Genomic DNA, 25,761 nt, shown 5'->3' with positions numbered 1-25,761 from the left:
TTTTTCCATGAGTGCTAAAACTTTTGGAACCCCATGTTACTTTATTCTGACATTCCCCTCTTCTGGCGCAGGGTCCAACCCATGCGACAATCCAGCAAAAATCTTGTACAAAAATGTTCTAGTAACCAAGATCACATAACCTAGAACCAAAGAAATGAATTCTGACATAACTATGTGTCACTATGAATTTAACGAAAGCAACATAAAGAAAATCCAGATGTTTTTACCTGCAATTCAGTTCCATTAACAACTAAACACAAACTTTAGTTATTCAGTTCATCAATGTCTCACTTAGAAATTAGTCACATGTCATCCTGATTTGTCTTGTACAAAGATGAGTATTAGATTAATGGACATCTAATGTAATTCAGATGCATAAACCCTACAAATTCGAATCTAATAAATAATTCCCACCAAGTATAAAGTCATGACTCAGATTCTTTATCAAAAATATATTCCTTACTCTTGCATATCTTGAACTGTCAGCTAGCTTAATGGCACCAGGGAAAACTTTCAATCTAATAAATTACCAATGATTCTGCATGCAAAACTAATTCTTCAAACTAGTTTAAACTGTTTCATTAACCTTTTAATAGTAAAACACATAAATCTAAAAGTCATGCTACATTCTTAATCATTATACAAACAAAAAAACATGTTATTAAGGCAACAATCACTACAAGCATTTTGATTCTATTGTCTCTTAAACAGTGTTAAAACTCAGGAAGGGAGGTGCTGAGCGTTACCATGGGAGCAAAGGTGTGAACCAACCTGGTAGGTGGGCGGAGTCAGGCAGAACTAACCTCTGATTGGCTGCCTATGGGCGGACCCACAGTTTCTTCATTCCAACCCATCTTAGTGAACCTCAAACTGCAAAACTGTTAACATGCACCTACCTCAGAAACAAGCTGCTTCTTAACTCTCCTGAAAACTAAAAGTTTTAATCAATCTGGGATTTAGAAACATTATTCTAAACATGGATTATTGTTTCATGCAACATATAATCAAACATTCAGACCAACAAAACAAAGACAAAACATCAAAGACAGACAAATGGCCAAATTTGAAGCTTCAAGAATTAAAAGAAATTTTTAACAATCTCTTTTCAGAATATGTTTTCTCAGCCACATCTTTTAATGCTATAATTGATCAATTTTGTTATGACAATCGTCAGGATCCTTTTTAAAAAATGAGTGCACATAGTCGAAAAAAGATCTCAAAGTATTTAGAAGCACAGCAACAGTTTTCTCTTAAATGAATCCAAATTTACTGATGCTGAAACCTTTTGCTAATTCTTTGTACTGTAACTCTGTAATAATAATAACTACAATCCTGAGAGTTATTGTTATAGTTCACTTTTTGTTTGGCTCAATTTGATCGCAGCTGCATTGCAGAATTTCAGGTTAAATGCAAAGAAGTATTTTTAATTTAATTCAATTCAAATTCAACGATACTTTATTGATCCCCGAGGGGAAATTAGAAAAGTCGGCATTGACATTTTTATGGTATACCCAAACTAAACAAAACTGCAGTGTTTGACTTAATCAGAAATTAAGATAAGAAGCTTGTCTCCAAACTGGACTTTTTCCCACATAGTGTTTCAAAAAGAACAAACATCATTTTCTTTAATTTGGGCTATTTAAATTTTGAGAGTTGGGGAAACTTATTACTAGAACCCCTCTTTTACAATCCAAATGCTGATAAATGTTCCAATATTTTATCTCTTAGTAATCTGAAATCACCTTGTGTACCTTTGTACTCCTAGGTATTCTTTTAATCTTTAAACCCTAAGAAATCAAACAAGGAGACTGGAGTTTGAGCCGACCATCCTTTATTTCTTTTCTTTTCCTAAAATGAAGGATTTTACTTGTCTGGATTCTGTTATAAAAATCCTAACCTTGGTTCCAAAATTAAACTCTTCAACCCCAATCTGTGTTCCCCAGAGTAGAAATCTTTAGTATTATTGCATTTCAAAGCCACCAAATGACTGGAACTCATCATTGGCTTAGATCTATTTTAATAGGTAATCGGTCTACCTTTAATTAAATATTATAATTTTATGGACCCAGAATCTATGGATTACGGGCTTCAGGAGTCCAGGAACCACAGGTTGAATACTACTGCATTGAACAATGATGTTAACTTTCTGCAGAGATTGAAGGATTGGCTAAATATATTATTTCTGCTTGGACAATAATCAGATTTAAAATCACTAGTTCACAGCTCCTAATTTACCTCAGATCATATTTGCTTCTATCCCAGTTCATAAGAAGCGTCAGACAAACATTATGCTAAAAAGCCAAAAACAAAACAAAACCAAAAACACAGATCTGTTTTAAAATAAAGAAAAAGCATGCTTAAAAAACTTGGTACTGTGGTGGAAAATAACTCCACGGTTCTGAAGGCCTTTTCATGCAGAGTCTTTTAGGAAACATGAGATTAGTTTAATTTTTGTGTGGTACCACTGTCCAATCAGATTCTTACTTACCTTCAAAAATAACCCAATTTTTTTCATTCTCATTTTAAAGGTTTGTTTTACCAAGGAAAATGTGTTTAACAAAACCAATTACTCTCAAAGTTTTAAGTCTTTAGCTGGTGATATCTCAGAAAACAACAAGTGTTTTAAGACTCCTATGCAACACAGAACTGATTAGGTTTCTCTTTCCTTCCCCAAAGGGAGAAAAAAGGAAACTGCAGAACCAAGCCTTTCATAGTTTTTGTCAGGACCTGATATAAGGTACAGTGTAAATAAACACGCTGCATGAATCAGAAGAGGGAAGAAAAACCTAATACAACCTCTTCCCACTTGCGGACAAAAACTGCACTCCACTGTAAATACTGTGTCAGAGACTGTATGAAGACCATCTGCAGTAAAACTACGCCTGTTTTCATGAGGTCTCTACCCATTAGATTTATGGGATACAAATTCTGACAACAGAAAATAATACCTGAAGGAGAAACCCATCAGGTTTTACGCATGCGCTGGGTTTTTTAAAAATGTTCCTTCATCAGATCTGTCCTGAGAATAACATAGAAACACTTGGTTACTGCTGAGTTTTGGAGATGTTGTAACTTCCTCTGCATTTTAATAACTTTTAATAACTAAAATAATTGACCCTGAATATTCCACGACAAAAGATAACTTGTTTCTCTAAAAGAATTAACTGGAAAGTATCAAATGAGTTAAGTTATCACCCTTTTAAAGATACTTTTCTAACCCTAAAATAATATTTTAACCCGCTATATCTGTCAACGTCAAGCAAGCGTGTCACATGAGCAGCGGTTAATAAGCGTTCTTCATTGCAGAAAATAGGAAAAGATTTATGCAATGTGTGTGTGTTTGTACGTTACCCCCATCAGTTTCTAAATCGCTCCAGAGTCAGACTGTCATGGCACACAGTCCTCTATCAGTCCAAAAAACAACCAGGCCCTTCCCAGGTCTGTTGGTGAGACATTCAATCATTCTTTGTCCACTTTAACTTCTCCAGGAGGGAGAAAGAAGAAACTTTGCTCCGGTTTCTCTTCTGCCCGCATAAGATGCTTTCAATATAAATCCAGTGTATCACTCTTCTGGCTCTTGCAAACAGCATGGATCTTTGTCCATCTCAGTGGTTCCAGACTTCTTCTGAGTTTTTTTTTTTTTTTGTAGAAACTCACACTGCGATTTTCAACAGGCAGACAGGCAGGCAGGCAGACCCTCTCTCTTTCAGGCCGTGCTGGAGAAGCGTCTCTGGCGGAGTAGCCATGAAGAAGGGCAGGTTTCTAAAATCCAGACTCAAAAACGCAGATGTTGAACTCAAATCCCATATATGTGTGTATGTGTGTGTGAGAGAGGCAGAAGAAAAAGTTTAGTATAGGTTCAGATTTTGCACAAAGAAATATTATCAGTCAGTCAGTCAGTTGTCCACCTGCCTGTCACTTCCTTTCATAACATGCACTATACTCCTTTCTAAAACAACTTTCTTTTCGCATCTCTAAAGTCCCTTTTCACTTTTACCTTCTTTTCCGACTGATCGCAACATTTAAGACAAACGACACTTCCTTCAGGAAAGTTTTAACCTTTTTACGTATTCACACTTAAACTTCCACACTGTAAAAAACCAATGTTATCTTCCAAATTAAAGCACATTTAACACAATCATCCCCACTTTTTCCTTTCATTATTTTATAAATCAGAGTATGAAGAAGGAGGCACCCCTGATGCCTCAAGGTTCCGGAACCATTTTGTTTTACCCGTTCAGCGGCACGTCTGCCGTCTGGCTTTTCTCCTTTATGAGGTGTAGAAAATTGCTAAAAACCACCCGCAAAACCCTGTGTTTTGCTTTATCTTATTGTTACCAATAAGAACCTCCCTGTTTTTCCTAACAGGGTGACCAGGCCCTCAGCTGATGTCCTCCCACTCGCAACTCTGGAACCTAATTAATTAGTTAGGAGATGATGGTTAATGTGTAATAAAAAATAATATACATTATATCATACAGAGCAACTTCTCACCCAGATATATTTGAAGACAAATAGTTCGGATCCAATCGGCCAGAAGCCGCAGGTGGCCACCCGGACTCCCCTCCGTAATATGGAAGTGGACTGAGAACAACTCTCAGGCTGGCCAGGCGTCCGTGTCCCATCCTGCGGTCTCCTCTGGCACGTTAGATCCTGTTCGTGACGCTAAAATTGTTGTGGAATTTTCTTATCAAAGTGGATAGAAGTTGACTCATAACAAGAGAAAATCCGGACTTTGTCTTTATAAGTTTTATTCAAAGGCATTCAGCGTTTGAAGACCCTGACACTGAGGTTAGTCAGTGAAACAGAGCCCCGATCAACATTTACACACAGTATTTATACCAAACATGACAGTGTTTTCAACTTCAAAGAGTCTGTGTTTTACGACCCTAGACCCTTCTCGGGTTCAGAGGTGAGAAGGTTACCTAGGAACAACATCTGCTCTTCCAAAGGCATCACCCTAACAAATGGCCTTAACCATTAAACTTCTGATAATGGCTTTTACAGCTTAAGGCAACCCAAAGGTCATACACTGTGGAATGCTTACTACAAGAATTTCCATCACATGTGTCATCGATAGAAAGAGAACATGAAATTATTGGCAGCAATAGCTCAGCCCCCTTGAGGAGGTTCCACTGCTAAACAGAAACACCAGGCGAGGTGTTACCTTTCTAAAGACAAAAACAAAGAGAGAGCATAAAGTTAATGGGAGCAACAATTTTACAAAGTGCATAATCAGAGAGTAGTAGGAGAAAGTAGAAGAGTGAGAAAAGGTGATCATTATATCCTTCAGCACCCTAGAGGCTCTCAAAGAGTTGGGTGAAATGTGAGCAGCGCAGACTGCATGCACACTAGCTCACGGACAGTTTGAGATTTCATAGCCAGTGTACCAATTTATTACATTGCCCACACTTCCTGCTATGGCGTCATCAGTGGGAGGAAGAAGGAAGACCAGGAGGAGCTAATTTGCCATTTTTCTGTGGGAAGACTAAATAAAAAGGAGGTATACAAGGTCATTAAACCAGACTAGGGAGGAAGAAGTGGAATACACCCGTCAGTGCGGCACAAAGAGTGGCAGTGACACTGTGTGACCTTGCGACTGTTTTCCCGGAGCAGTGTGTTCCATATAAAACAGTTCGAAGCAAATATTTTTTTCCACCGAAAAATTTATTGTCCGTCACACATGTCAAAAATTAGCTTTGTGCGGACGTGTCCGGCAGAAGTCCACTTTGAGTCCGTCTGCCTCAAGTATGCGTGGACACCCACATAGTCAAGTATTCCTCGACTCTGTTTGAGCCTGAAGCCTACAGTAGCATAACTACAGAGATACCTCAGGATAACCTAAGTCACCCTAACTATAAGCTTTATCAAAAAGTAAAATTTTAAGTTTTAAGCCTAGTCTTAAAAGTAGACAGGGTGTCTGCTTCACAGACCAAAAATGGGAGCTGGTTCCACAGGGGAGGAAACAAATGACTAAAAAATATGTCTCCCATTTTACTTCTAGAGACTCTAGGAACCACATGTAAACCTGCAGTTTTAGAGCGAAGTGCTCCATTAGGAACATGTGAAACAATCAGGTCTCTGTTGTAAGATGGAGCTTAATTATTAAGAGCTTTATGTGGGAAGGAGAATTTTAAATTCTATTCCAGAGTTAAAAAGGAGACCTCAAAGAAAATAACTTTTTAGTCTTCACCAGAACTAAGCAAAAAAAGCTAAAGAGTTATATTATAGTACTATAAAACAATCAACACCTAAGTAGTAAGTACATGAATAAAATAATGGTTACATTTTGATGCACATACAGACGCACACAGGCAAACTGAGACACGCTTCCCCTCAGGCCCGGAGAGTCGCCTCCCACATAAGGACGAACACTGGTTTCTCCCACGTCTCCTGTCTCAGTGGAGAGCCCTCAGCGGGTATCGGTGCTGTCAGACCGCCACAATCTTCTCTCCTCAGCTCAGACAGGCTGGGACAGCACAAAAAACTCCGGACAACCAGCCCGACTCGTTTATAGAAAGCAGCAAAATGTAGTAAAATCCCTCTTTAACATTTTAATACAGGTGCGTGCGTGAAGGTAGCTCACGACAAGAGAAATTTGATACAAATGTTTTCGGTTTCAAATTGTTGGAAAAAGCAGCCTTCATCAACTGACTTCTCTGCCTCGCAAGTTGGAAGTTAACTTTCCCTGGAGTTGCTGTCAAGATGGAGAGCCGCACTTCTTAAGTCGAGTAGACGAGATGGGAAAATGGGAGCTGACCATGGTGAGTTTGGCTTGATGCGTCACATATCAGGTGTCCCCTGCGAATATGTCCCTGCTGTGTGGGGCAACAGAGTTTAGGGAAAGAGTTGATTTTTTTCTTTTATTAGTAAGAATGTTTTAATGGGCAATTTGGCTCACCGCTCCGGGTGAGATTTTGTTGGAGGCGGCACAAGTACTGGACGTTTTTTCAAGCCTTTATTCTTATTGCAAAAACACGAGCATTGAAATGCTTTTGGGTGTTAACTTTTGGCATTTGGACTACGTCTGACTGAGACATGCTTGAAAAGTGAAATATGTCCACTGGTTAAATGGGGTCTCTTTGGCTCAGATCTCATCTTATTCTTCTGAACTCATCATTTTAAATGAAATGTGATCCCAGTACAGACATTGGCAGCAGAAAGGATCAATCTTATAGCATAAGATCGCATTAACATACAGATTAAACAATAAAGATGATTACTAACAGGTCTATTTATTTAAATCTGCAACCGATTTAATGTTTCATTTACAAACACACAAGTTTAAATCACTTTAATGGCTGAAAATATATTTTTATAGCGTAAAGGAAACTAGCTTATTTGATGACTGGTGTTAAGCAACAGCTTTCCTGTTAAAGTGTGATTGCCTGAGAGCCTGAATCAGGCGCTCAGTTTTTGCATCTGATAAAACCGGTTCCCAAATGTCATTCCAAGCACTTTTGAAAACTCTGTAGGGGCTTTGGCTGTAAAAAAAAAAAAAAAAAAAGCAATACAAAGCAAACAGAGAGCATAAAGCAAACAAAGCACAACCTGTTGTTTGATTATATGAAAAGAAGATCTAATTGTAAGGGAAGTAGCTCCTGCTGTTGTGCTAACATCTGCAGAATTCAATTGGCTTCTGTTTTTACTAAGTTGTCACAACGTAGGACTGAATACACTGGAAACTTGTTTTTTGGTTTGATGTACCTCTTGATTTTCCTTTTATTTTTCCATAAACATTGATGTGTAGCTGTAGGATTCTTGGAAAGATCAGGGCTGCGAGGAAATGGTAAAAAACAGACACAGCATTACATTTTTCTTTTGTTGGTCCAGATTCATGTATTTTCCATCTGTCTGCATCAGCTGCACGTACGTTGGGCCTAAAATAATTATTGTCATCATCACACAATAACCTGTTGGCGCAGTCACTGCAGATTATGGCTATTAGCAGACGTAAATATTACATCGTTGCTTTAGGTTTAAGAGGGATCAGAGTTAAGTCTTTGTGGGCTGCTGTGTCACTTGTTTGTGTGTCCAAGATAGCTTGTGACTATTTCTGTTTGTTTAGCTCATCCTCTGACCCTTCTTTTGTAACTGCAAAATATAACTTGATCTCTTTTAGCTTTTAACGGCAGACAGTCACTTTATGTTAAAATCAAACATTTTTGCCCCCAGAATCCAGTGCAGGAGTGGGGTGAGGAGAAAGAGGATGGCGCCGTGTATGGGATCACACTGCGCCGGGAGCCCGTCCCCTCCTCGCCCAACCCAGGCGAGATGAGCCCCTCCTCCGGTTTTGTCCAGTACCGGACCTGCAAGGTGCGGCGTCTAAAGGCCGCCACCTTGGACCTGCTCGTAAGTCACCTCCTGGACAACAGCAGCCAGGAGCCAGACTATAGCAGGATCTTCCTCTCCACGTACAGGACCTACACTAGCAGCACAACGCTGATAGAGCTGCTCTTCCAGAGGTACAGCTGCTTACTTTGTGCAACTCTAAACTGGCTACTGTCTGCCCTGTAATGGCAGTAGTTCAATAATTTCAATTGATACTAAAACACTAAATTAATTTAGTTTCAATTTCTTTGTGCTGGCGCTGTAGCACAGCATTTGTCTACAGTGTCTAAAGTATTCATGCAAAGGAGTGCATAGCTGTGAAGTTGAAGGTCAATGCTACATGTTTTTTAAAGATTTGTTTTACAAATAAAAATCAGGAAAGTGCTGCCTGGGTTTGTATTCTTTGCTATAACGTCCACAGCGCAGTTGGGAGAGTGTGTCAGCAGGAAGGCAATTTGCCATGTACTCTACAAATCTGGTCCCTATGGTAACGTGGCAAGAAGAAAGCCAGAAGTCACATTGGGGACACAGCAAACATGTGGAAGATGTTGCTCTTGTCAGATGAGACCAAATATGAACTTTATGAGTTGCATAAAAAATAGAATATGTAGCAAAAAGCTTACACTGAACATCACCATCCCAACTGTAAACATGGTGGTGGCAACGTCATGCTGTGGGGATGCTTTCCTTCAGCTTGAGCAGAACTTCACCTTCCAGCAGGCCAACACCGCTAATATCGTCAGAGATACAATGGAATGATTTAGCCTGATGGTCAGTGGTTAAAATGGCCCAGTCAAAGTCGAGGCCTAAATCCAATCGCAAATCTGTGGCAGGACTTGTAAATTGATGTTCAAAGATTCTCTTCATCCAGTCAGAAAATGGCCAAAACCTTCAGTTTCTAGATGTGTGAAGCTGGTAGAGACATGCCTCAAAGGAAATAGTTCAAAGGACACTGATACTCCTGTAAGCCAACATTTCTGGTTATTTTCCACAAATAAGAAAGCATAAAACAATTATTATCTAAGTCAGTTTTGGCAGACAAAATATCTTGTGTTTATTCATGCACAGTCACTATGTCCCAGAGGGAGTCTTGCATTTTGATGTTCCCACTGACAAAGCAAGCATCTCATCCTGGCTTTGATGTAATAAGTGCCAAGCAGGTGCTTATTAGCTGGAAGCCCCCAAAAACAGCAGTTATACACAGCAGGCTTTAGACTGTGTAGGCCTGATTTAATGTTAGGGAGGAGCTTTGCGGCGAGGCAGGTACAAATAATAATTAAAAGATTTGAAGACGAGAAGAAAAGGCTGACTTTTGATTTTTTATTTGTATACAGGGACAGCGCCTCTTCAGACGTGGACAACACTGATTACTCCAGGAGGTAGGTGGGAAAGCTCTGAGTTTGCAGTTATAGGACACAATTCCAAGTTGTCATGTTTATGGTTAACATGTAATGTTTCTTCCGCTGTGCCTCTCTCGCTCCCCAGCCCTCTGTTGACCTTTGTCCAGACATGGTTGGACGAGTACAGCGAGGACTTCAGGGACCCTCCACTGCACCCAGCTCTCTGCCTACTGCTGGATCACCTAAGGATCTGCTCGGCCGTGCATGACGGCATACGCAGCCAGCCGAACTTCTGCTCTCTGGCCGGACAAACTGAGGAGCTGCTCAAAAAGTTCCAGAAAGAAGAAGGTCACCCTTTTCTCCACAGCATGACCTTTGATGAAAAGCATACAGTCAGTGTTGCTGACAATAACATGAAAGTGTAGTAAGAAATTCCCATTAATGTCGGTGATCTTTATTATAGGAGTGTCATCAAATAGCTGTTCTAGTCTTGAGCAAGTTGAGGAGGAGTCTGCTAGTCAGGATTCAGGATGTGAAAACCCTCTGGATCACGGCAGCATTATGGATTTCTCTGCCATAGCCATTGCTGAGCAGCTCACTCTGATGGACTCTGTACGTCACTGTAATTTTTAAATTTGTCACCTTTAAATATTTCCTATCTGATGCTTAAACGCTGACCGTGGGCCTTCTTGGAAAATTTTCAGGCCCTGTTTGTCAAAGTGGTGCCCTACCAGTGTCTGGGCTGTGTGTGGTCCCAGAGAGACAAGAAGGAAAACATGTCTCCCACCATCCGAGCCACCATTACGCAGTTTAACGCTGTGACCAACAGGGTTATCATGTCGCTGCTCTCCCAGCCTGCAGAACCCACCAACAGCTCCTCCTGGATGCCACCTACAACTCCGGCCCAGAGGGCTCGCATCATTGAAAGGTGGATCAAAGTGGCGCAGGTGGGTTTTAGTGGCTGAGGAGCTTTATTTAGTCATTATTTATACATGTTTGTTAGCAATGGGCCCAGGCTGGTTTCTGGTGTCAAGTTATACCAAGGTTTTAAAAAAATGCTGTCAAACTGGTCCTATAGTTGAACTTTTTACTGAGATAGCAGAGAGTGCGCCAGAATAACAAGAGTTTTCTTCAGCTGTGTGGAACATAGCATAGCATAGCACAGCACTGCCCCTCCCCTACCTGTTGCTGTGCACCACGAGTCAGGTGGTTGAAAGAAGGCAATTAGATGTTGCTTTTGCTTACAAGAAAGACACATCTGCCTGTTTGGAAATATTTTATTTGTGAAAAACAAAAACAGCCATGATGTAGTGCCACAAGCAACTTATCTGTTAAGCAGCAGACTGCAGGCTGCTCTACTGGGGTTGACTGCCCAACTAATTACCCAGCTAGTATAAGCTCGTTAGTCTTGTGTTACCCTAGAAACACCAGGAAAATTCTTCTAAAAAGAACTTAAAACTATTTCTGAATTTAAGGGATTTTTGCTTAAGTCTATCCATCAAAATGACAAATAAATATTGTAGACAAGATACTTATAGCTGCATTAATATGGATTTTCTGCAGCAGAAGGTATTATTCCTTTTGCTTTTAAAAAGCAGTTGCATCATGTTCTGATTTTTTTTTTTAATGTTTGTGAACATACTGTAAAGCCCATGCCTAGTTAGCAAAGTGTTAGAAAACATTCAAATGAAGAGAATCTGGTGAATGGAGACTGTTTGTTTTACAGGAATGTCATCGCTTGAAGAACTTCTCCTCCCTCAAGGCGATCCTTTCTGCCCTGCATTCAAATGCTGTTTACAGGCTGAGGAAGACCTGGGCAGCAGTTAGCAGGTGGGGGTGGGATCTGTTTTTGTTTGTTTCAAAGGCCACGTTCTTTGGTCTGTCTAAGCTCGTAAAAAGGTTTTCTTTACATAATAGTCATTTAATAAGGACATCGACCTACCAGCAAGTGCAAGTCTATGAAATTTGATTGCACGAATCAGCTAAAGGCCCCAATTGGTTGATGACCCATTTTCTAGTTAAAATTTTCTAGTAAAAGTTCACGAATAGCTGATGCAAAACTTCATTTAAACTGCTTACCATGCATGCAAGTTAAAATATGTAAACCTTTAAAAACACTTATCTTACTGTAGATAATGTTAAAACAACTGAAGCTGTCCCCTTCAAGTTTTCTTTGTCCCTTTTTGCAGAGACAGCATGGCCACGCTGGATAATCTCTGGGAGACATTACCTGATGAGAACTGTGTTCTGACCAACAGGGAGCTCCTGGTGGAGGTGGGAAAAACGCCACCCATTTGGTGTTTGCTACGTTAACCCTCACATACACAGCTCACCATGCACAGATCTACACGTTTCTTTAAATGGACCGAAATGCCGCACTTAGTAATCTACCAGTATAATAACCACGATTGAAAAATGACTGCATTTTATGGTTTTTACATGAAAAGTTTAAACTTGACAATGTATAAAGGAGTTACATTTCTTTTACAGTCTAAATTGGTTTAATCAAAACAGAAAAGTCACAATTATTTCTTCTCAAAACAGTTACATTTAATAAGAGTTACTAATAGTGATGGATGGTGGAAGCCTCGTCTCCACAGCATGATTCTAGATATTGTTTTGCACACAGAACTATTTCCAAACAGCTGAATTTGTATTTCTTGTGAGTCTAAGAAAAGTGTTGTAGCCTTATTTCAACCACCTGAGCTGCAGCGCACAGAAACAGGTTGGGGATGAGCAGTGTCGCACCACTCCGTCCAGTACAGCAGGAGAAAACTCTAGTCTAGGTGTTAGGCTGTCCAATGGAACGTTTTTGTTTCCAGCAAATATGAACTTTTAAAAAAATTGTTATATCTTGATACCAGTAACCAGAACAATGTTGAGACCCATTCACCCAATTACATAACTGGAAACCACAAGTATAAAACCCAGCCAGGTTCTGGAAGGAAAATATAGGCATATTATCCATGGCAGAGGAAATGGAAGCTTGTTTAATATTGATTTAACCTGAGATTTAAAATGCAATGCTTTGTTTGTCTTTGGGATGTATCAATAAAAAAACAATGTTTGACATCATTAATTCTCTTATCAGTAACAAATCATTATATCAGACATTGTAAGAGCTTACAAAGCTTTATACTCTGTATTATTGGCTGGAGTGGGAAAGCGTTATATTGGTACATGTCCCCTATTATCTCCATTTCTATCCAAAGGCCATAGTGACATATAATGCAGCCAGCATAACTCTGGATTGGACAAAGGAGCAAAAACACATTATAAATTATTTGCCTGCTATTAGATTTTAACTGAAGCTTCTGTCAACAGCCAGTCAACAATACAGAGTTAGATGGAGTGTTCCTGTACCTTCAAAAAGAATTTATAGGACTAATCTACATTAGCTTTCATCCCTCTTTACTCTGTTAGCGTTGTAATAATATATTTTCAAGATTTCTGATTTTTAGTTCTAACATATATTTGACTTCACTCATTGAAGTCAATTAGAATGTCAACTAAGGTAAAAATCCTTCAAATATATGTAAATTCAGCTGATCAAATCCAAATTCATTGTGTATCTAAAGAACAGAACCCAGAAGTACAGATTTAGGTCTTGAACACTAAAAAAATAGAACAAAGAAATCAGAACGTCGGGCCAAGAACATCATGCAAAAATGGTCTCCTTGAACATGCGTGTCACTCTTTTAATCTTTAGTAAGATTCCACGTTGAGTTAATGTTTGGATAAATGCTTGACTGGTTAATAATAGCACACAAGGGGCCTCAAGCACATCATGTTCCCTTCTCATTGTTCTCTCTGTAGGTTTCTTTAGGCAACTGCGTCACACACGGCTTTTGTTCAGCCCTAATAAAGCACCCTAAAGTCATCAGATGCCTTGCACTTTCTGTACCAAACAGCTAAACAGCTAGTGCTTGTTGCCCCACAATGCCATCTCTTGATTGGGGAAATAAACATGCTGTACTTTAATCAGGCAGACTTCTTATCCATGTAAATACTGTCACTAAACCTAAGCCTATTTGGTTATGGACAATCAGTCTGTAGAAGGGCGCGGCGCTGGTGGTGTAGGGGTTAGTGTGCGGCCACATATAGAGGCTGTAGTCCTCAAAGCGGCTGTCCCGGGTTCAAGTCCCCGACCCGGTGACCTTTGCCAAATGTCTCCCCCTCTCTTTGCCCCTCCTTCCTGTCTGCCTACTATCAAAATAAAGGCCTCTAGTGCCAAAAACATTCTTTTAAAAAAAAAAAAAGGTTTGTAGAAGTTCAGAAATGGACTTCAGTCCTTTTGAAAAAAGAACTGTTAAACAGGATATTCAAGCTAATGTGTAATAAACACTCTTCCTTTGCCAGTGTAAGTGCCTCTGACCTTAAACTGAACACAGCTTTCACTGTAATCAACAGGATGGAGGCCAAGCGAACATGGATAATGTTTCTCCAAAGTTAACGAAGAAGTGTCAACTCCCCAGGCAGATGGTAAGCTATATTACAGTATGATTAAAAAGAGAGCATGATTAGGCCGCTGCTCCATTTCACAGAGTTTGGCCTTTTATCTCGGAGTCATTTTCATATGAGGCAGAAGACTCATGCAAATCCTTCTCACATTATACGCCTCTGAAAGCCACAGCGGGGTTGGTTTCCCTCTCTGGCGTGACTGGGACCCAAACCTAATTTTAGCTTCATTTGGTGCTGAGCAGGTTTCAAATGGCATCAGGTCAATAGGATTATAGGTCAGTAATAATAGACCAGACGGGGGTCTTTTATAAGTCGCATGCACATTCCCCTGGGCTGTTATATGAGCCTGCAGTTCTGCTGACTGGCTTCAGCCCTGTGTGAATGTTGTCATGTTTAGGATCTGTAAGTGTAAAAACACAAAGAGCCAAACTGATTTTAAGATAAGGAAAGAAAAACTGCTGCTGTAGCTTTAATGGGTGTCTGCACATGATTTGTTTGTAGAGTACCTCCAGCGGAGTGGTTCCATACCTGGGCGCCTACCTGACCGTCCTCACCATGCTGGACACGGCTCTACCAGACACCACAGAGGTGACTGATCTATTAACATTTATGCTGGAACGTTTGAAAAATTCAATGGACAGAATAAACTCGAGATGCTCTAATAAGAGGTTTTTGTAGCCAAATTCCGATCTCCGTTTTTTGCCCGTTTTAGTCGATTCTGATTACTTATTAGAAGCAGAGGGAAACGTTACAATGTGTGAAAAAGCAGGTGCTGAAAAACAGGGGTTTACTGTAGACTAAGTATTATTATTAACAATCGGATAGCAAAAGGTGCTTAATAAGAGATTTTTTTTACAGAATTTGAACCAGGTGAATCGAAAGCTACGCTGCTTGAGGAGTTTTGGATAGAACACATTTACACATTTCAAAAATCGATTATTCACAATTAATCCAATTATATGTTTCAGCATCTTTTTATACCAGTTAACATTAGTGTCTGTAAACATCAGTCTCTCTGTGTATTGCCCTCCATTATTAAGACTCTTACATTAACTATACATTAACCTCTAGATTTCCAGAGGGCTGTAGAGATTTCTAGATGGACATCTTTGCTGTAATACATTGAGCCTTCCTGTTATCCACTGAAGTCTGGCTCTCTGTTGTAGCAGCTGAAGAGGGTATTTGTTAGCACGAGCTGATAGCGCTGGAAAAGTTGTGTTTACTCATCATGAAAAAGATTTTTGAGTTTCTTACTGGGTGATCGACACCAGGTACTTGGTGCATCTGTTATTAACACAATTGCTGCCTTTTAGAATGCAATGAAATGCAATTGCTAATTAAAGTTGAAAACTGATTTAAAGGAAGACCAGCCACATCTATTCCATGAAGAAGCTCCAGCCATGTTGCTGAGCAAGTGTTGATCATTCATTTACAGTCAGTAGAGGGGAAAACTCTCCAGCTCATATTGTGTAGAAGCCTAGTTGCTGGGGTTTAGTTTTCTTTGTTTTTGTCCTTTAAACAGTTTTATGCATGTAAGATCAGCTTTGTAGGCATACATTTTTTCATAAAAGCAAAACAAGCATCAGAATAATGACTTAAAATAGTTCATATTTAAACAACTGACTCTAAAGAGTTGTTCAAGAAAACTATTAATTGTACGTTCCATTACATGGTTAATATTTAGAAAATACAGCTTAGTAAGGCTTTCTTCTACCTAATGAATCATTGATTTGTGTAATAAATTAAAGTACTAATAATCAACTCTTCCAACAGGGTGGACTTATAAACTTTGAGAAGAGGAGGAGGGTAAGTGGTATTAGTATTTGACCTTTTTTAACAAGCATGTAAGTCTGTTGGTGTTGTATATTTCTCCGCTCTACTTGCTGGATGAGTGTATAGAGTAGATATGTGTTGTCAGAGTAAACAGAAAGTTGAACATAAACCTAACTATATTGTGACCTGGAGTTCTCATGTGACTTTCTTGAACTTTAAGAGTAGTGCAACTACAACCTTGTTGTTCCAGGAAGATTATGCAAGCTTAAGTCATGACACCCAGCAATGCGTTTTTCCCTGGTTTCATTGTTTATCCGTCAACATTTCTCTTTCCCATACAGGAGTTTGACGTCCTGTCACAGATCCGTTTGCTGCAGGCGTCCTGTTCCCAGTACAACCTACCCAATCATCCCAAAATCGCTGCTTGGCTGCATGGGCACAAACTGCTCACAGATCAGGAGAGGTGAGCTCAACATGTTTTTTTTCTCTTCAGCTCATAGTAAAGCTCTGGTTGTTATGCACTACAGAAACAAAACATGCCTCATGACAAAATCAAGACCAAGAATGTCAGTTTTTTCTTGGTGCACCATTAGTTCTCCATAAGAACTGAAGTACCTTCTTGTTTTTTTTTTGTTACAGCTACGAAATGTCGAGACAGCTCGAGCCTCCAGTGGACACTTGTTCACCGACGTCGTGGAGTAACCGCTCTCTCACGAAGAAACTCTCTTTGTGAGTATCGTACTGTGTGCAATACCTGTAAAATGTGTTTATACCCTTTGACCTTTTTTAAGCTGTTTCACATTACAACCACAACCTACGATGTATTTTATGACAAACAGAAAGGAGTAGATGAATATGAAGTTGGCGAAATGCATGATTTTTAAAATTCTTTCCAATTTTTTGGAAAGTTTGTCTCTACTAGCTCAACACTTCTAGAGACTGAGATTTCTTCCCATTCTTCTTAGCACTAATAGGTGTAATATTTGCACTGTTATATTTCAGCCATAAATATGCTTTGGATTCAGGCCAGAAGGTTCCATAAATTTGCTGTGTCACCTACATCGCTTGTGGCAAACCTTCAATGGGACATCTTATGGCTTTCTTTAAAAATGACAACCCTTCTTCGTTGGTTGTGGACTGCACAAACAATATGGAGGCAGATAGATTTGGTAGATTTTATTTAGGGGTGCCAGAGGAAAGGGGGTTCAAATGCATGGTAAAATTTTAGTTTTAGTGTTTCATTTGTAAAAAACATTATTTTCCTTCTGCTTCTCAATTATGCCCTGCTTTGTCTTGGCCCACCATTAAAAAAACATCTGATAAAAAAGCACTGATATTGGTTGTTGTTCTGTAATAAAATGTAGAACAGTGTTTGTGAATACTTTTGCAAAATGCTGCAGCTCTGTGTGCATATTCAAACCTGCAATGTATACACATAATTTACTGTCCACATAGCCCAACACTGAAGTACTAGTTGGAATAAAGATGGATTGTTTAGAACGTTTACTGAAATTGTTGGGATAACAGGAATCAAATGTTGATTAAAATCGTGTATAATATTGTATAGATCTGAGTTATTCCTGTAGTTCCATTAATGTGGTGAAACTTTCCTGATGAAGTTCTCATCCCCAGGTTTCGGTCAGTGAGCGAGACGTCTAAGAAACTCCCTGCTGACCAGATCAGCGTGTCGTCTTCTGGATCCAGTGGATCTGAGATGGAAGATCTTTCTTCTCTAAACTCAACCTGTTCCATCAAGCTACAGGTAACCAGATCTGTGTGTGAGCATGTCTTTGTTCTTGAATAAAACCCCATTGTCTCTGACTTCTATCCATCCTTTTGTCACCCACGGCAACAGTGATGGTCTTTGTTGAAAGCTTTGTCATGCTGTGTCCTCAACCACACACTCTCTGTGCTCTGAATAACATTCATTTGTTTCTCAAACAGTTGTCCTCCTTAAGTGAACACACCATTCATGCATTTCTAATCAGTGAAATAAAAGGAATCTTTAATTCCTGGAAAGTTGCATAAGACCATTTCAATCGTACAGCAGAACAACAGGAGAGTTTAATGACATACAGCTTCTAAAAAGCTACAAGCACTTTCATTTCACTTATCAATAATCTTACAGGAATATCTGTGCCTCTCCTCTATAGTCCTTCCATAGCTCCTACAACAATGTATCCGAGGATTTCTCCTCCTCATCATCCTCCCCCTGCCCCTCGGCAACTTCCTCTTTAGAGTGTCCCTCTCCCTGTGGTTCCTCCTCCGACTGCAGCACTGAGCTCTGCTCTACAGACTTGGGCAGCGCCGGCACCTCCCGACGTAACCCTCATCTGGCCTCCCATCACAAACGCTCCATTTCCATGACAGCCCTGCCCATGTATAACCACCAGGGGTCTGACTCTTGCATCATCAGGGTCAGTGTGGACCTGGGCCACAACAACGGCAACATGTACAAAAGCATTCTGGTGAGTTTTGCTCAGGTTGTTAAAATCAAACATTATGCTAATAGAAGGGTTGGTGTTTTAAAGGTAAGGTGAATTAACCACAAAGGAAATGTAATTTCTAAATACTTCATCAATCCAAAAACAGGAAAATGTGAGTTTGGTTTGTGTTATGATTTGGGGGAGGTGGATGAAGGAGCACAGGAATGACGCCCTCAATAGTGGCACTGCTAAAGACCTCTTGCATAATTCTGGATCCAATGTCTGAATGAATTGAGGTGTTTTGACAACAGTCTGTAACAGAAGTAGAGATGCACTAATCAGGATCTTGTGGCCGATCTCTGCTAAAGCTTTCACCACTGATATAAATTTGAGTAGTCTCCTATTTCTTCTTAAGAGCACTTATATAAGAATACATAAGAACAGTATTGAAAATTAGGGGTGCACGATTGCAGTTTTCTGGCCAATCACTGATTACCGATCTTTAAAAAGTCTGATCTCACTGCTACCTAGGTCATTCTTGGGCAGAGGTATTGCCTCTAAAATCTACCATTCGCTACAAAAACAAAAGACAATAATGTTTTTTACAAATGACACACTAAAACTAAAACAAAAAAAAACAAAGAAAGCTGGAGGACCTGATAATGTCTCCCCATCATGTCTGAAAGCCTGCGCACATCAACTTGCTCCGATCTTCACAAGGATCTTCAACAAGTCACTGGAGAAATGTGAGGTCCCCTCCTGCTTCAAACGATCCACCATCATCCCGGTTCCCAAGAAACCCACCATCCTAGGATTAAATGACTACAGGCCTGTAGCCCTGACGTCTGTGGTCATGAAGTCCTTTGAGCGGCTGGTGCTGAAGCACCTGAAAGACATCACAGGCCCCCTGCTGGACCCCCTGCAATTTGCTTACCGAGCAAACAGGTCGGCAGATGATACTGTTAATGTAGGTCTACACTTCATCCTGCAACACCTCGACCATCCAGGGACGTACGCCAGGATCCTGTTTGTACACTTCAGCTCGGCCTTCAACACCATCATACCAGACATCCTCCATCAGAAGCTCACACAGCTCAACATCCCAGCCTCCACCTGTCAGTGGATCAACAGCTTCCTGACGGACCGACAGCAGCAGGTGAGACTGGGGAGCATCTTCTCCCGATCCAGATCAATAAGTACTGGTGCCCCCCAGGGGTGTGTTCTATCCCCACTCCTCTTCTCTCTGTACACAAATGACTGCACCTCATCGGACTTGTCCGTGAAACTCCTTAAGTTTGCAGATGACACCCTTGTCATTGGACTGATCCAGGATGGTGATGAGTCTGCATACAGACAGCAGGTGGATCGGCTGGTACACTGGTGTAGTCAGAACTACCTTGAACTGAACCCACTCAAGACTGTGGAAATGGTGGTGGACCTTCGGAGAACACCACCCCCATACACCCCCCTCACCATCCTCAACAACACTGTATCGGCCGTGGACCACTTCAGGTTCTTAGGAACCACCATCTCTGAGGACCTGAGATGGTCTTCACACATAGACACTGTTCGAAAGAAGGCCCAGCAGAGACTGTACTTCCTGAGGCAACTCAAGAAGTTCAACCTTCCACAGGAGCTGCTGGTCATCTTCTACACTGCCATCATTCAGTCTGTCCTGTCTTCATCCATCTCAGTGTGGTTTGGCTCATCCACAAAACAGGACAGGTCCAGACTGCAACGATTAATCAGGAATGCAGAGAGAATAATCAGAGCTGACCTTCCCTCCATCCAGGACTTATACAGGTCTAGGGTCAAGAAAAGAGCTGCTAAAATCTCTGCAGACCCCACACACCCTGCACATAAACTGTTCAGAGCTTTACCTTCAGGCTGCCGCTACAGAGCACTGTTCACTAAAACCAGCCGCCACAGAGACAGTTTCTTCCCCCAGGCTGTTTCTCTGTTGAACATTCAATAGAGTACAAAACAACAGCATACAGATGTTGCAAATGCACCTTTTTTATTAGATATGTGTATATTGTACATTGTAAATTGTAAATTTGTATATTCTGTAATACAAAAACAAAACCAAAGAGCAAAATGTACCGGAGGCAAATTCCTTGTTTGTATGTACGAACTTGGCAATAAAGCTGATTCTGATTCTGATTCTGAAAAACAATTGGCTGATCCTCTTTCTAAAGCAAAAAGATATTGGGCAGAAGACCTGGCAGAGGAACGGGAATCATGTCTCTCTAATACTAATACCATGTATAAAGAAATAGGCAGCAGGTTTAGTCAATTAAAGACAGTTCACAGATGGTATCGAACACTGCAACAACTACAGAAATGGAATTTAATACCTATGGATACTTGCTGGAGATGTGATGGTCAAGGTGCCTCAACTCTATATATTCTATGGAGTTGACCAGCACTTCAGGACTGGTGGAAAAACATTTCTGAGATAATTTTTAGTATTCTGGATAGGAGATTTCACATTTCACCCAAACTGTCTGTGCTCGGCTCAACCACAGGACTCCCGGATTCTCACTTTTCCTCTCATAAAAAGAGATGGATTATTTTGGCTCTTACTACAGGATTCTTTTGAGACACTGGCGGTAAAAACACCCCCATCCGTATGAGGAGTGGTTGCTGAGAATGGGTAAATTGGCATCTTATGAAAAAGTGTCTTATGGACTATTGGATAAACTTCATCAATATCATTGTATTTGGTCTCCCTTTACCAGTTGGCTTTCTGTCACATAATGTACAGATGTGTGTAGGTTTGTACTTGAAGAGTGGTCAGTGTGGTGCTTAGTGTGTGTAAAATACAAAAATACATCATAATATTGTGTTTATAACTTTGTTCAAAAAAAGTTCAATAAAAAAATGTGCATTATTAAAAAAAAAAAGCCTGACTTGCCGATTCCGATTTTGGCTGATACAGATTTTATTTTTATAAAAGACACGGTCAGGTATCATAAGGTCACAACACACCTTCAATGTTCCAATCTTATGTTGTGAACTGCGCTCGTGCAGGTGTCACTTGGTGTGTGGATCTGTCAGTCAGCACTTTATCACGGCAGAGCAAAAAGGGAAAGTGGGTGATTTTTGGTGTACAGTATCACCTTTCCTGTACACCACTAAGCCTTCCTGTTATCTGTGCAAAGTCTTTCACTCTTTCAGAGGAGCAATAAACCGCAGATATGTCTGGACATGTAAATAATACAGTTTCCTTTTAAATAGCTCTGTGCTTTATTTAAACACCTTATTGATATTAAAAAAAAGTTTCTGTCAACAGCCGATTTCTTGATGCTATTCTGTTTTATTCTTACTGCCTTGTCTGCAGTCCATTTGCCAATACAGTATGAAGACTGTGTAGTCTGTTTGATGTTTCTGGGGCCACATTATAATGGAGAATACTCTATTTCTGATATTCCTGCTGTGTCCGTGGTGGGCTCCTAGGCCTTTTTTTGATTTCTTAAGATTTTCTTGTTTCGATTTGGAAAAAAAGAGCAGATTTAAATATTTCACTTCTTGTTTCTTATTTTGCTTACAGCCAACATCTTCTCTTTAATTCTTGAGGATGCAAAAATGTTTTACCAGGCTTTGGTTTGGTTTGGAACTAAAGTTCAGTCAGGTGTTTCCATATGTAAATACTTGCTTGGGTGGTTACTTATCCTAACAATAGTTTAAAACGCCTGAACAAAAAACAGTTGGGGAGCATTCACTTTTAAACCAGTAGTGATAATCTTATCAATAATTAGTGCATCAAAAGAAAAGCAGCAAGGCAAGGCAAGGCAAGGCAAGCGCCACATTTTAAAACATGTTATGCACCATGACTAAACAGAATGTTGCAACGGACATATTAAAGCAAACTTGTCTCATTGAGATGTTTGTTGCTATTTGTGTCACATAGCTGACCAGCCAGGATAAAACTGCTCAGGTGATACAGAGGGCTTTGGAGAAGCATTACCTCGAGCACCTGAACCCCCAGGATTTCACCCTGTCACAGATCATCTCACAGCAGAAAGGTCCGGACAGATCCAGTCAGTCAGTGTAAATGCTTCAGTACAAGATTAACACTATAACGAATAAATACATTTGTTCTGTGTTTTCTGACTTCAGAGTTGCTCGTACCAGACAAAGCCAACGTCTTCTATGCTATGTCCACAACAGCAAATTTTGACTTTGTCCTGCGCAAGTACCGCAAATGCCAGAAGAAACCGCTAAGACCAACCACTAATCTTGGTCTGTTCACAAAGTGAGGCATCTATCTGCAAGAAGAGCTGAACTGATTGGATATTCCTGGAAAAAGGGCTTCAACTCATAAAGATGCATCCTGCTTCATGGTTTGTTGGTTTGTACCAAAAGGGTTAAAAACAGTATGTGTTTAAGGCAGCATGCAAGATTTAGAAGAAGCACTTTATTGACGGAACCTGAAACTCTCTCATCAAATTATTTCCTGTTAGAAGATCAGCTGAAGGGTGTGAACAGGCTTTGCCTACAGGGCTTTGCTGTTAACCCTGATTTAATCTGACTGCCAGTTCTGACGAAGACATTCAGGGACGCATCCTTCTCCGAGCAGCACGTGCCAACACATTTACACGAACATATAGAAATTATTATGCATTTCCCAACCCAGTGTGTCGTCGTTGATCAACTGAGGGGAGTTTAAAGGGATCAGGACATAAACCCATGATGGGTTAAAAGGCCTGGCATTATTCAGTGTCGCTGGGTCGGAGCCATCTGAAAGGTGTGTGGAGGATGTTCTTCCAGGGGTCCTCATGTACCCAGAAACCTCTGGATACGCTCCTCTCGCGCTTCTATGAGACGACTGGAAGGATGGCATTCCTGTGCCTGGCTCATGACGGCAGCAGCAGCACAATGACATTCTGGAGCTGATGTACTAGATCTGTGCAACAACATGTAAAACAAAAGGGTGTCTTATCTGTGTGTTTTTTTGTGTTAGTTTGTGTAGATTTTTAAGAATTTAAATTTTATAACATACTGTATTTATTTTGTCTCCACTGTGTTTCACTTTAACTGCACCTTTGTTCGATGAACACATCTCAATAACTCATCACTTAATTTATCAAGAAAAATGCTTGTTAAAAAAAATCATGACGCACTGTTTAAAATGTTCCTGTTAATGCTGGTGTTATTTTAGAAATGTCCTTATGTTTTCTAATGAATGCGAAGAATGCTTGAGAGACTGACACTGTAAGCCGTCTATTTTAAACTGTACTAAACAAAACTGACCCATTAAATTATGCTAAAGCAGCTAAACTCTAAATTACCTTGATGAAATCTTTTGGAAAGTCCTGCCAGTTGCCGTGAACACGCTGAGATGAAGTTAGAATTTTCTGCTTTAGAGAGGAGAAGCAATGAAGAACTGGATCCCTTAAACACACTTTGTTAAATCACAAGTTTCTTTTCTTTGAAAGTCTGGAAGTCGAGACGTTTTCCCAAGGGAAGTAATGGCTGTTATGGGAAGAGAGTGAACAGGCTTTTCTCTCACTTTCTCTTCCCACAGAAGCGTTTTTGTTTTTTCTAGAAAACTCACGGTTCTGCACATGACCCCTGACACCACAACATTTTTTTTCCCTGCTGTAAAACCACTTCATATCATACTTGTCGTTATGGAAGATGTTTCAGATGTAAAACACCAAAAGAGAACAAACAGTTTTTAAGTTAGAATTCAATATGCATTACCAGCATGTATTAAAATGCCTTAGAAAAAAACACACTTTTCCAGTCTGGCTTCACTGTTTTGGTATTTATAGCAAAATGTCATTACAAAAAACATACTTTCTACAACTTTGAAAATTAACACACATGACGATTACTGCCTTACAATTGTTGGCATTTTAATGAACAACAGACTGAGGTATTGTTGTTTAAGCCCAGTGATGTTTCAAACATGCTGATCTGGGTCTTTTTATTATTTGACTCAAACAGCAGCAGCAACCTGGTTGTGACATGGAAAATGAGTTTCAACTTGATGCATAGATTAAATCAATAATCAGGATCAGTTTTCACAATTTGAGACAACTGGTCAAAGTCAAACCTTTCATTTCACAGCGCCATTTTGAAGTTCTAATTAATTTTTTTAAGTAGAACTCGTTTAGATTATTGCAATGCTATTTATGCCAGTCTGAGTCAGTCACATTTTTTAACTGATACCAAAAAACACATTGCTCCTGGATTCTAGTTCCTTTTCGGATTGATTTTGAAGTTCTTTTATTTGTTTTTCAATGTTTACATGGTCTTAATCCCTTACTTTTATACAGGTCAGCCGATCAGTCACTGTTGGTTGGTCGTCCCAAATTCAAAGAGGAGGTTGAGAGGTGCATTTCCAGTCTTAGCTGCCTTTGCAAATCAGACTGGCCAACCCCCTGTTTATAAATCTTCTCTTAAAGCCCCTTTTTTCCCTAAGGCTTTAAACTCAGTTTGAGGTGTTGCCTTTTGTTGTTTTATTAACTAGTCATAAATGTTACTGTTTTTATGATTACTAGAACTATGTATTTTGTGATGTTTGCACTTTGGTCAGCGGTGTTGTTTTTAAAGTGCTAAATAAATAGTTATTCTTAAAGTGGAATATAAAAAGTATGCTGTGTTTTCATAAATGCTTGTCAAGTTTATTAGAATAGTCATAAAGCTGCACAGCTAAATCAACAGTCAGTTCATTTTTTTTTAAATATAGGTAATGCTTTAAGAGCAAACATCTTTTTTTTATCTTCATAATATTTTTCTCTGGTCATCTATTCATTTGTCAATTTTTGCGCAGTTTAGGCCAAAATCTTAGTATCCCTGGGGACCTGGGTTTAAGGTTCAATTCAATTCAGTTTACTTATATAGCGCCAATTCACAACACATGTCGTCTCAAGGCACTTCACAAAAGTCAGGTACATACATTCCAATTAATCCTAATCATTGAACAGTGCAGTCAGATTCAGTTATCTATTCAAATTGGATAAAAAGTTTTTCTATCTAAGGAAACCCAGCAGGTTGCAGTGATTTGCAGCATTCACTCCTCCTGGATGAGCATGTAGAGACAGTGGACAGTCACTGGCGTTGACTTTGCAGCAATCCCTCATACTGAGCATGTATGTAGCAACAGTGGAGAGGAAAAACTCCCTTTTAATAGGAAGAAACCTCCAGCAGAACCAGAACCAGGCTCAGTGTGAGCGGCCATCTGCCACGACCGACTGGGGGTTGGAGAGAACAGAGCAGAGACACAAAGAGGACAAAGAAGCACTGATCCAGGAGTCCTTTCTATGGGAAGGAAAATTAAATGTTAATGGATGTAGCTCCTTTAGTCGTTTCACCTCGAAAGAAAGAACAGATAAACTCTGAGCCAGTTTTCAAGGTTAGAGTCTGAAAAAGAGCACATATAATTAGTCACAGTAAAGCTCAGTCAATCACCATGTCTA

General features: G+C 39.9%; 1 protein-coding gene across 1 annotated transcript; it reads left to right on the top strand.

Annotated features, from left to right (window-relative positions):
• Positions 1-5,068: 5,068 nt before the first annotated feature.
• On the top strand, positions 5,069-24,934 carry LOC124863388 (ral guanine nucleotide dissociation stimulator-like 1). Its single transcript, XM_047357748.1, has 17 exons — positions 5,069-6,764; positions 8,176-8,465; positions 9,666-9,710; positions 9,817-10,019; positions 10,135-10,283; positions 10,376-10,618; positions 11,398-11,501; positions 11,861-11,945; positions 14,082-14,153; positions 14,634-14,720; positions 15,906-15,938; positions 16,247-16,368; positions 16,545-16,634; positions 17,538-17,667; positions 18,059-18,373; positions 22,245-22,359; positions 22,454-24,934. Exons 1-17 carry the CDS (start codon positions 6,741-6,743, stop codon positions 22,591-22,593), a joined length of 2,247 nt encoding a protein of 748 aa, XP_047213704.1. The 5' UTR covers positions 5,069-6,740; the 3' UTR covers positions 22,594-24,934.
• The last annotated feature ends 827 nt before the right edge of the window (positions 24,935-25,761 follow it).

The sequence above is a fragment of the Girardinichthys multiradiatus genome, chromosome X (assembly GCF_021462225.1).
Source record: "Girardinichthys multiradiatus isolate DD_20200921_A chromosome X, DD_fGirMul_XY1, whole genome shotgun sequence".
NCBI lineage: Eukaryota > Metazoa > Chordata > Actinopteri > Cyprinodontiformes > Goodeidae > Girardinichthys > Girardinichthys multiradiatus.
This window is presented reverse-complemented; position numbering and strand designations above follow the sequence as displayed.

Coding starts and splice junctions, on each gene's coding strand:
- LOC124863388 (XM_047357748.1), top strand. CDS start 6,741: ATGGGAAAATGGGAGCTGACCATG. Junction 10,284..10,375: donor AGCTCACTCTGATGGACTCT/GTACGTCACTGT, acceptor GAAAATTTTCAG/GCCCTGTTTGTCAAAGTGGT. Junction 10,619..11,397: donor GGTGGATCAAAGTGGCGCAG/GTGGGTTTTAGT, acceptor TTTGTTTTACAG/GAATGTCATCGCTTGAAGAA.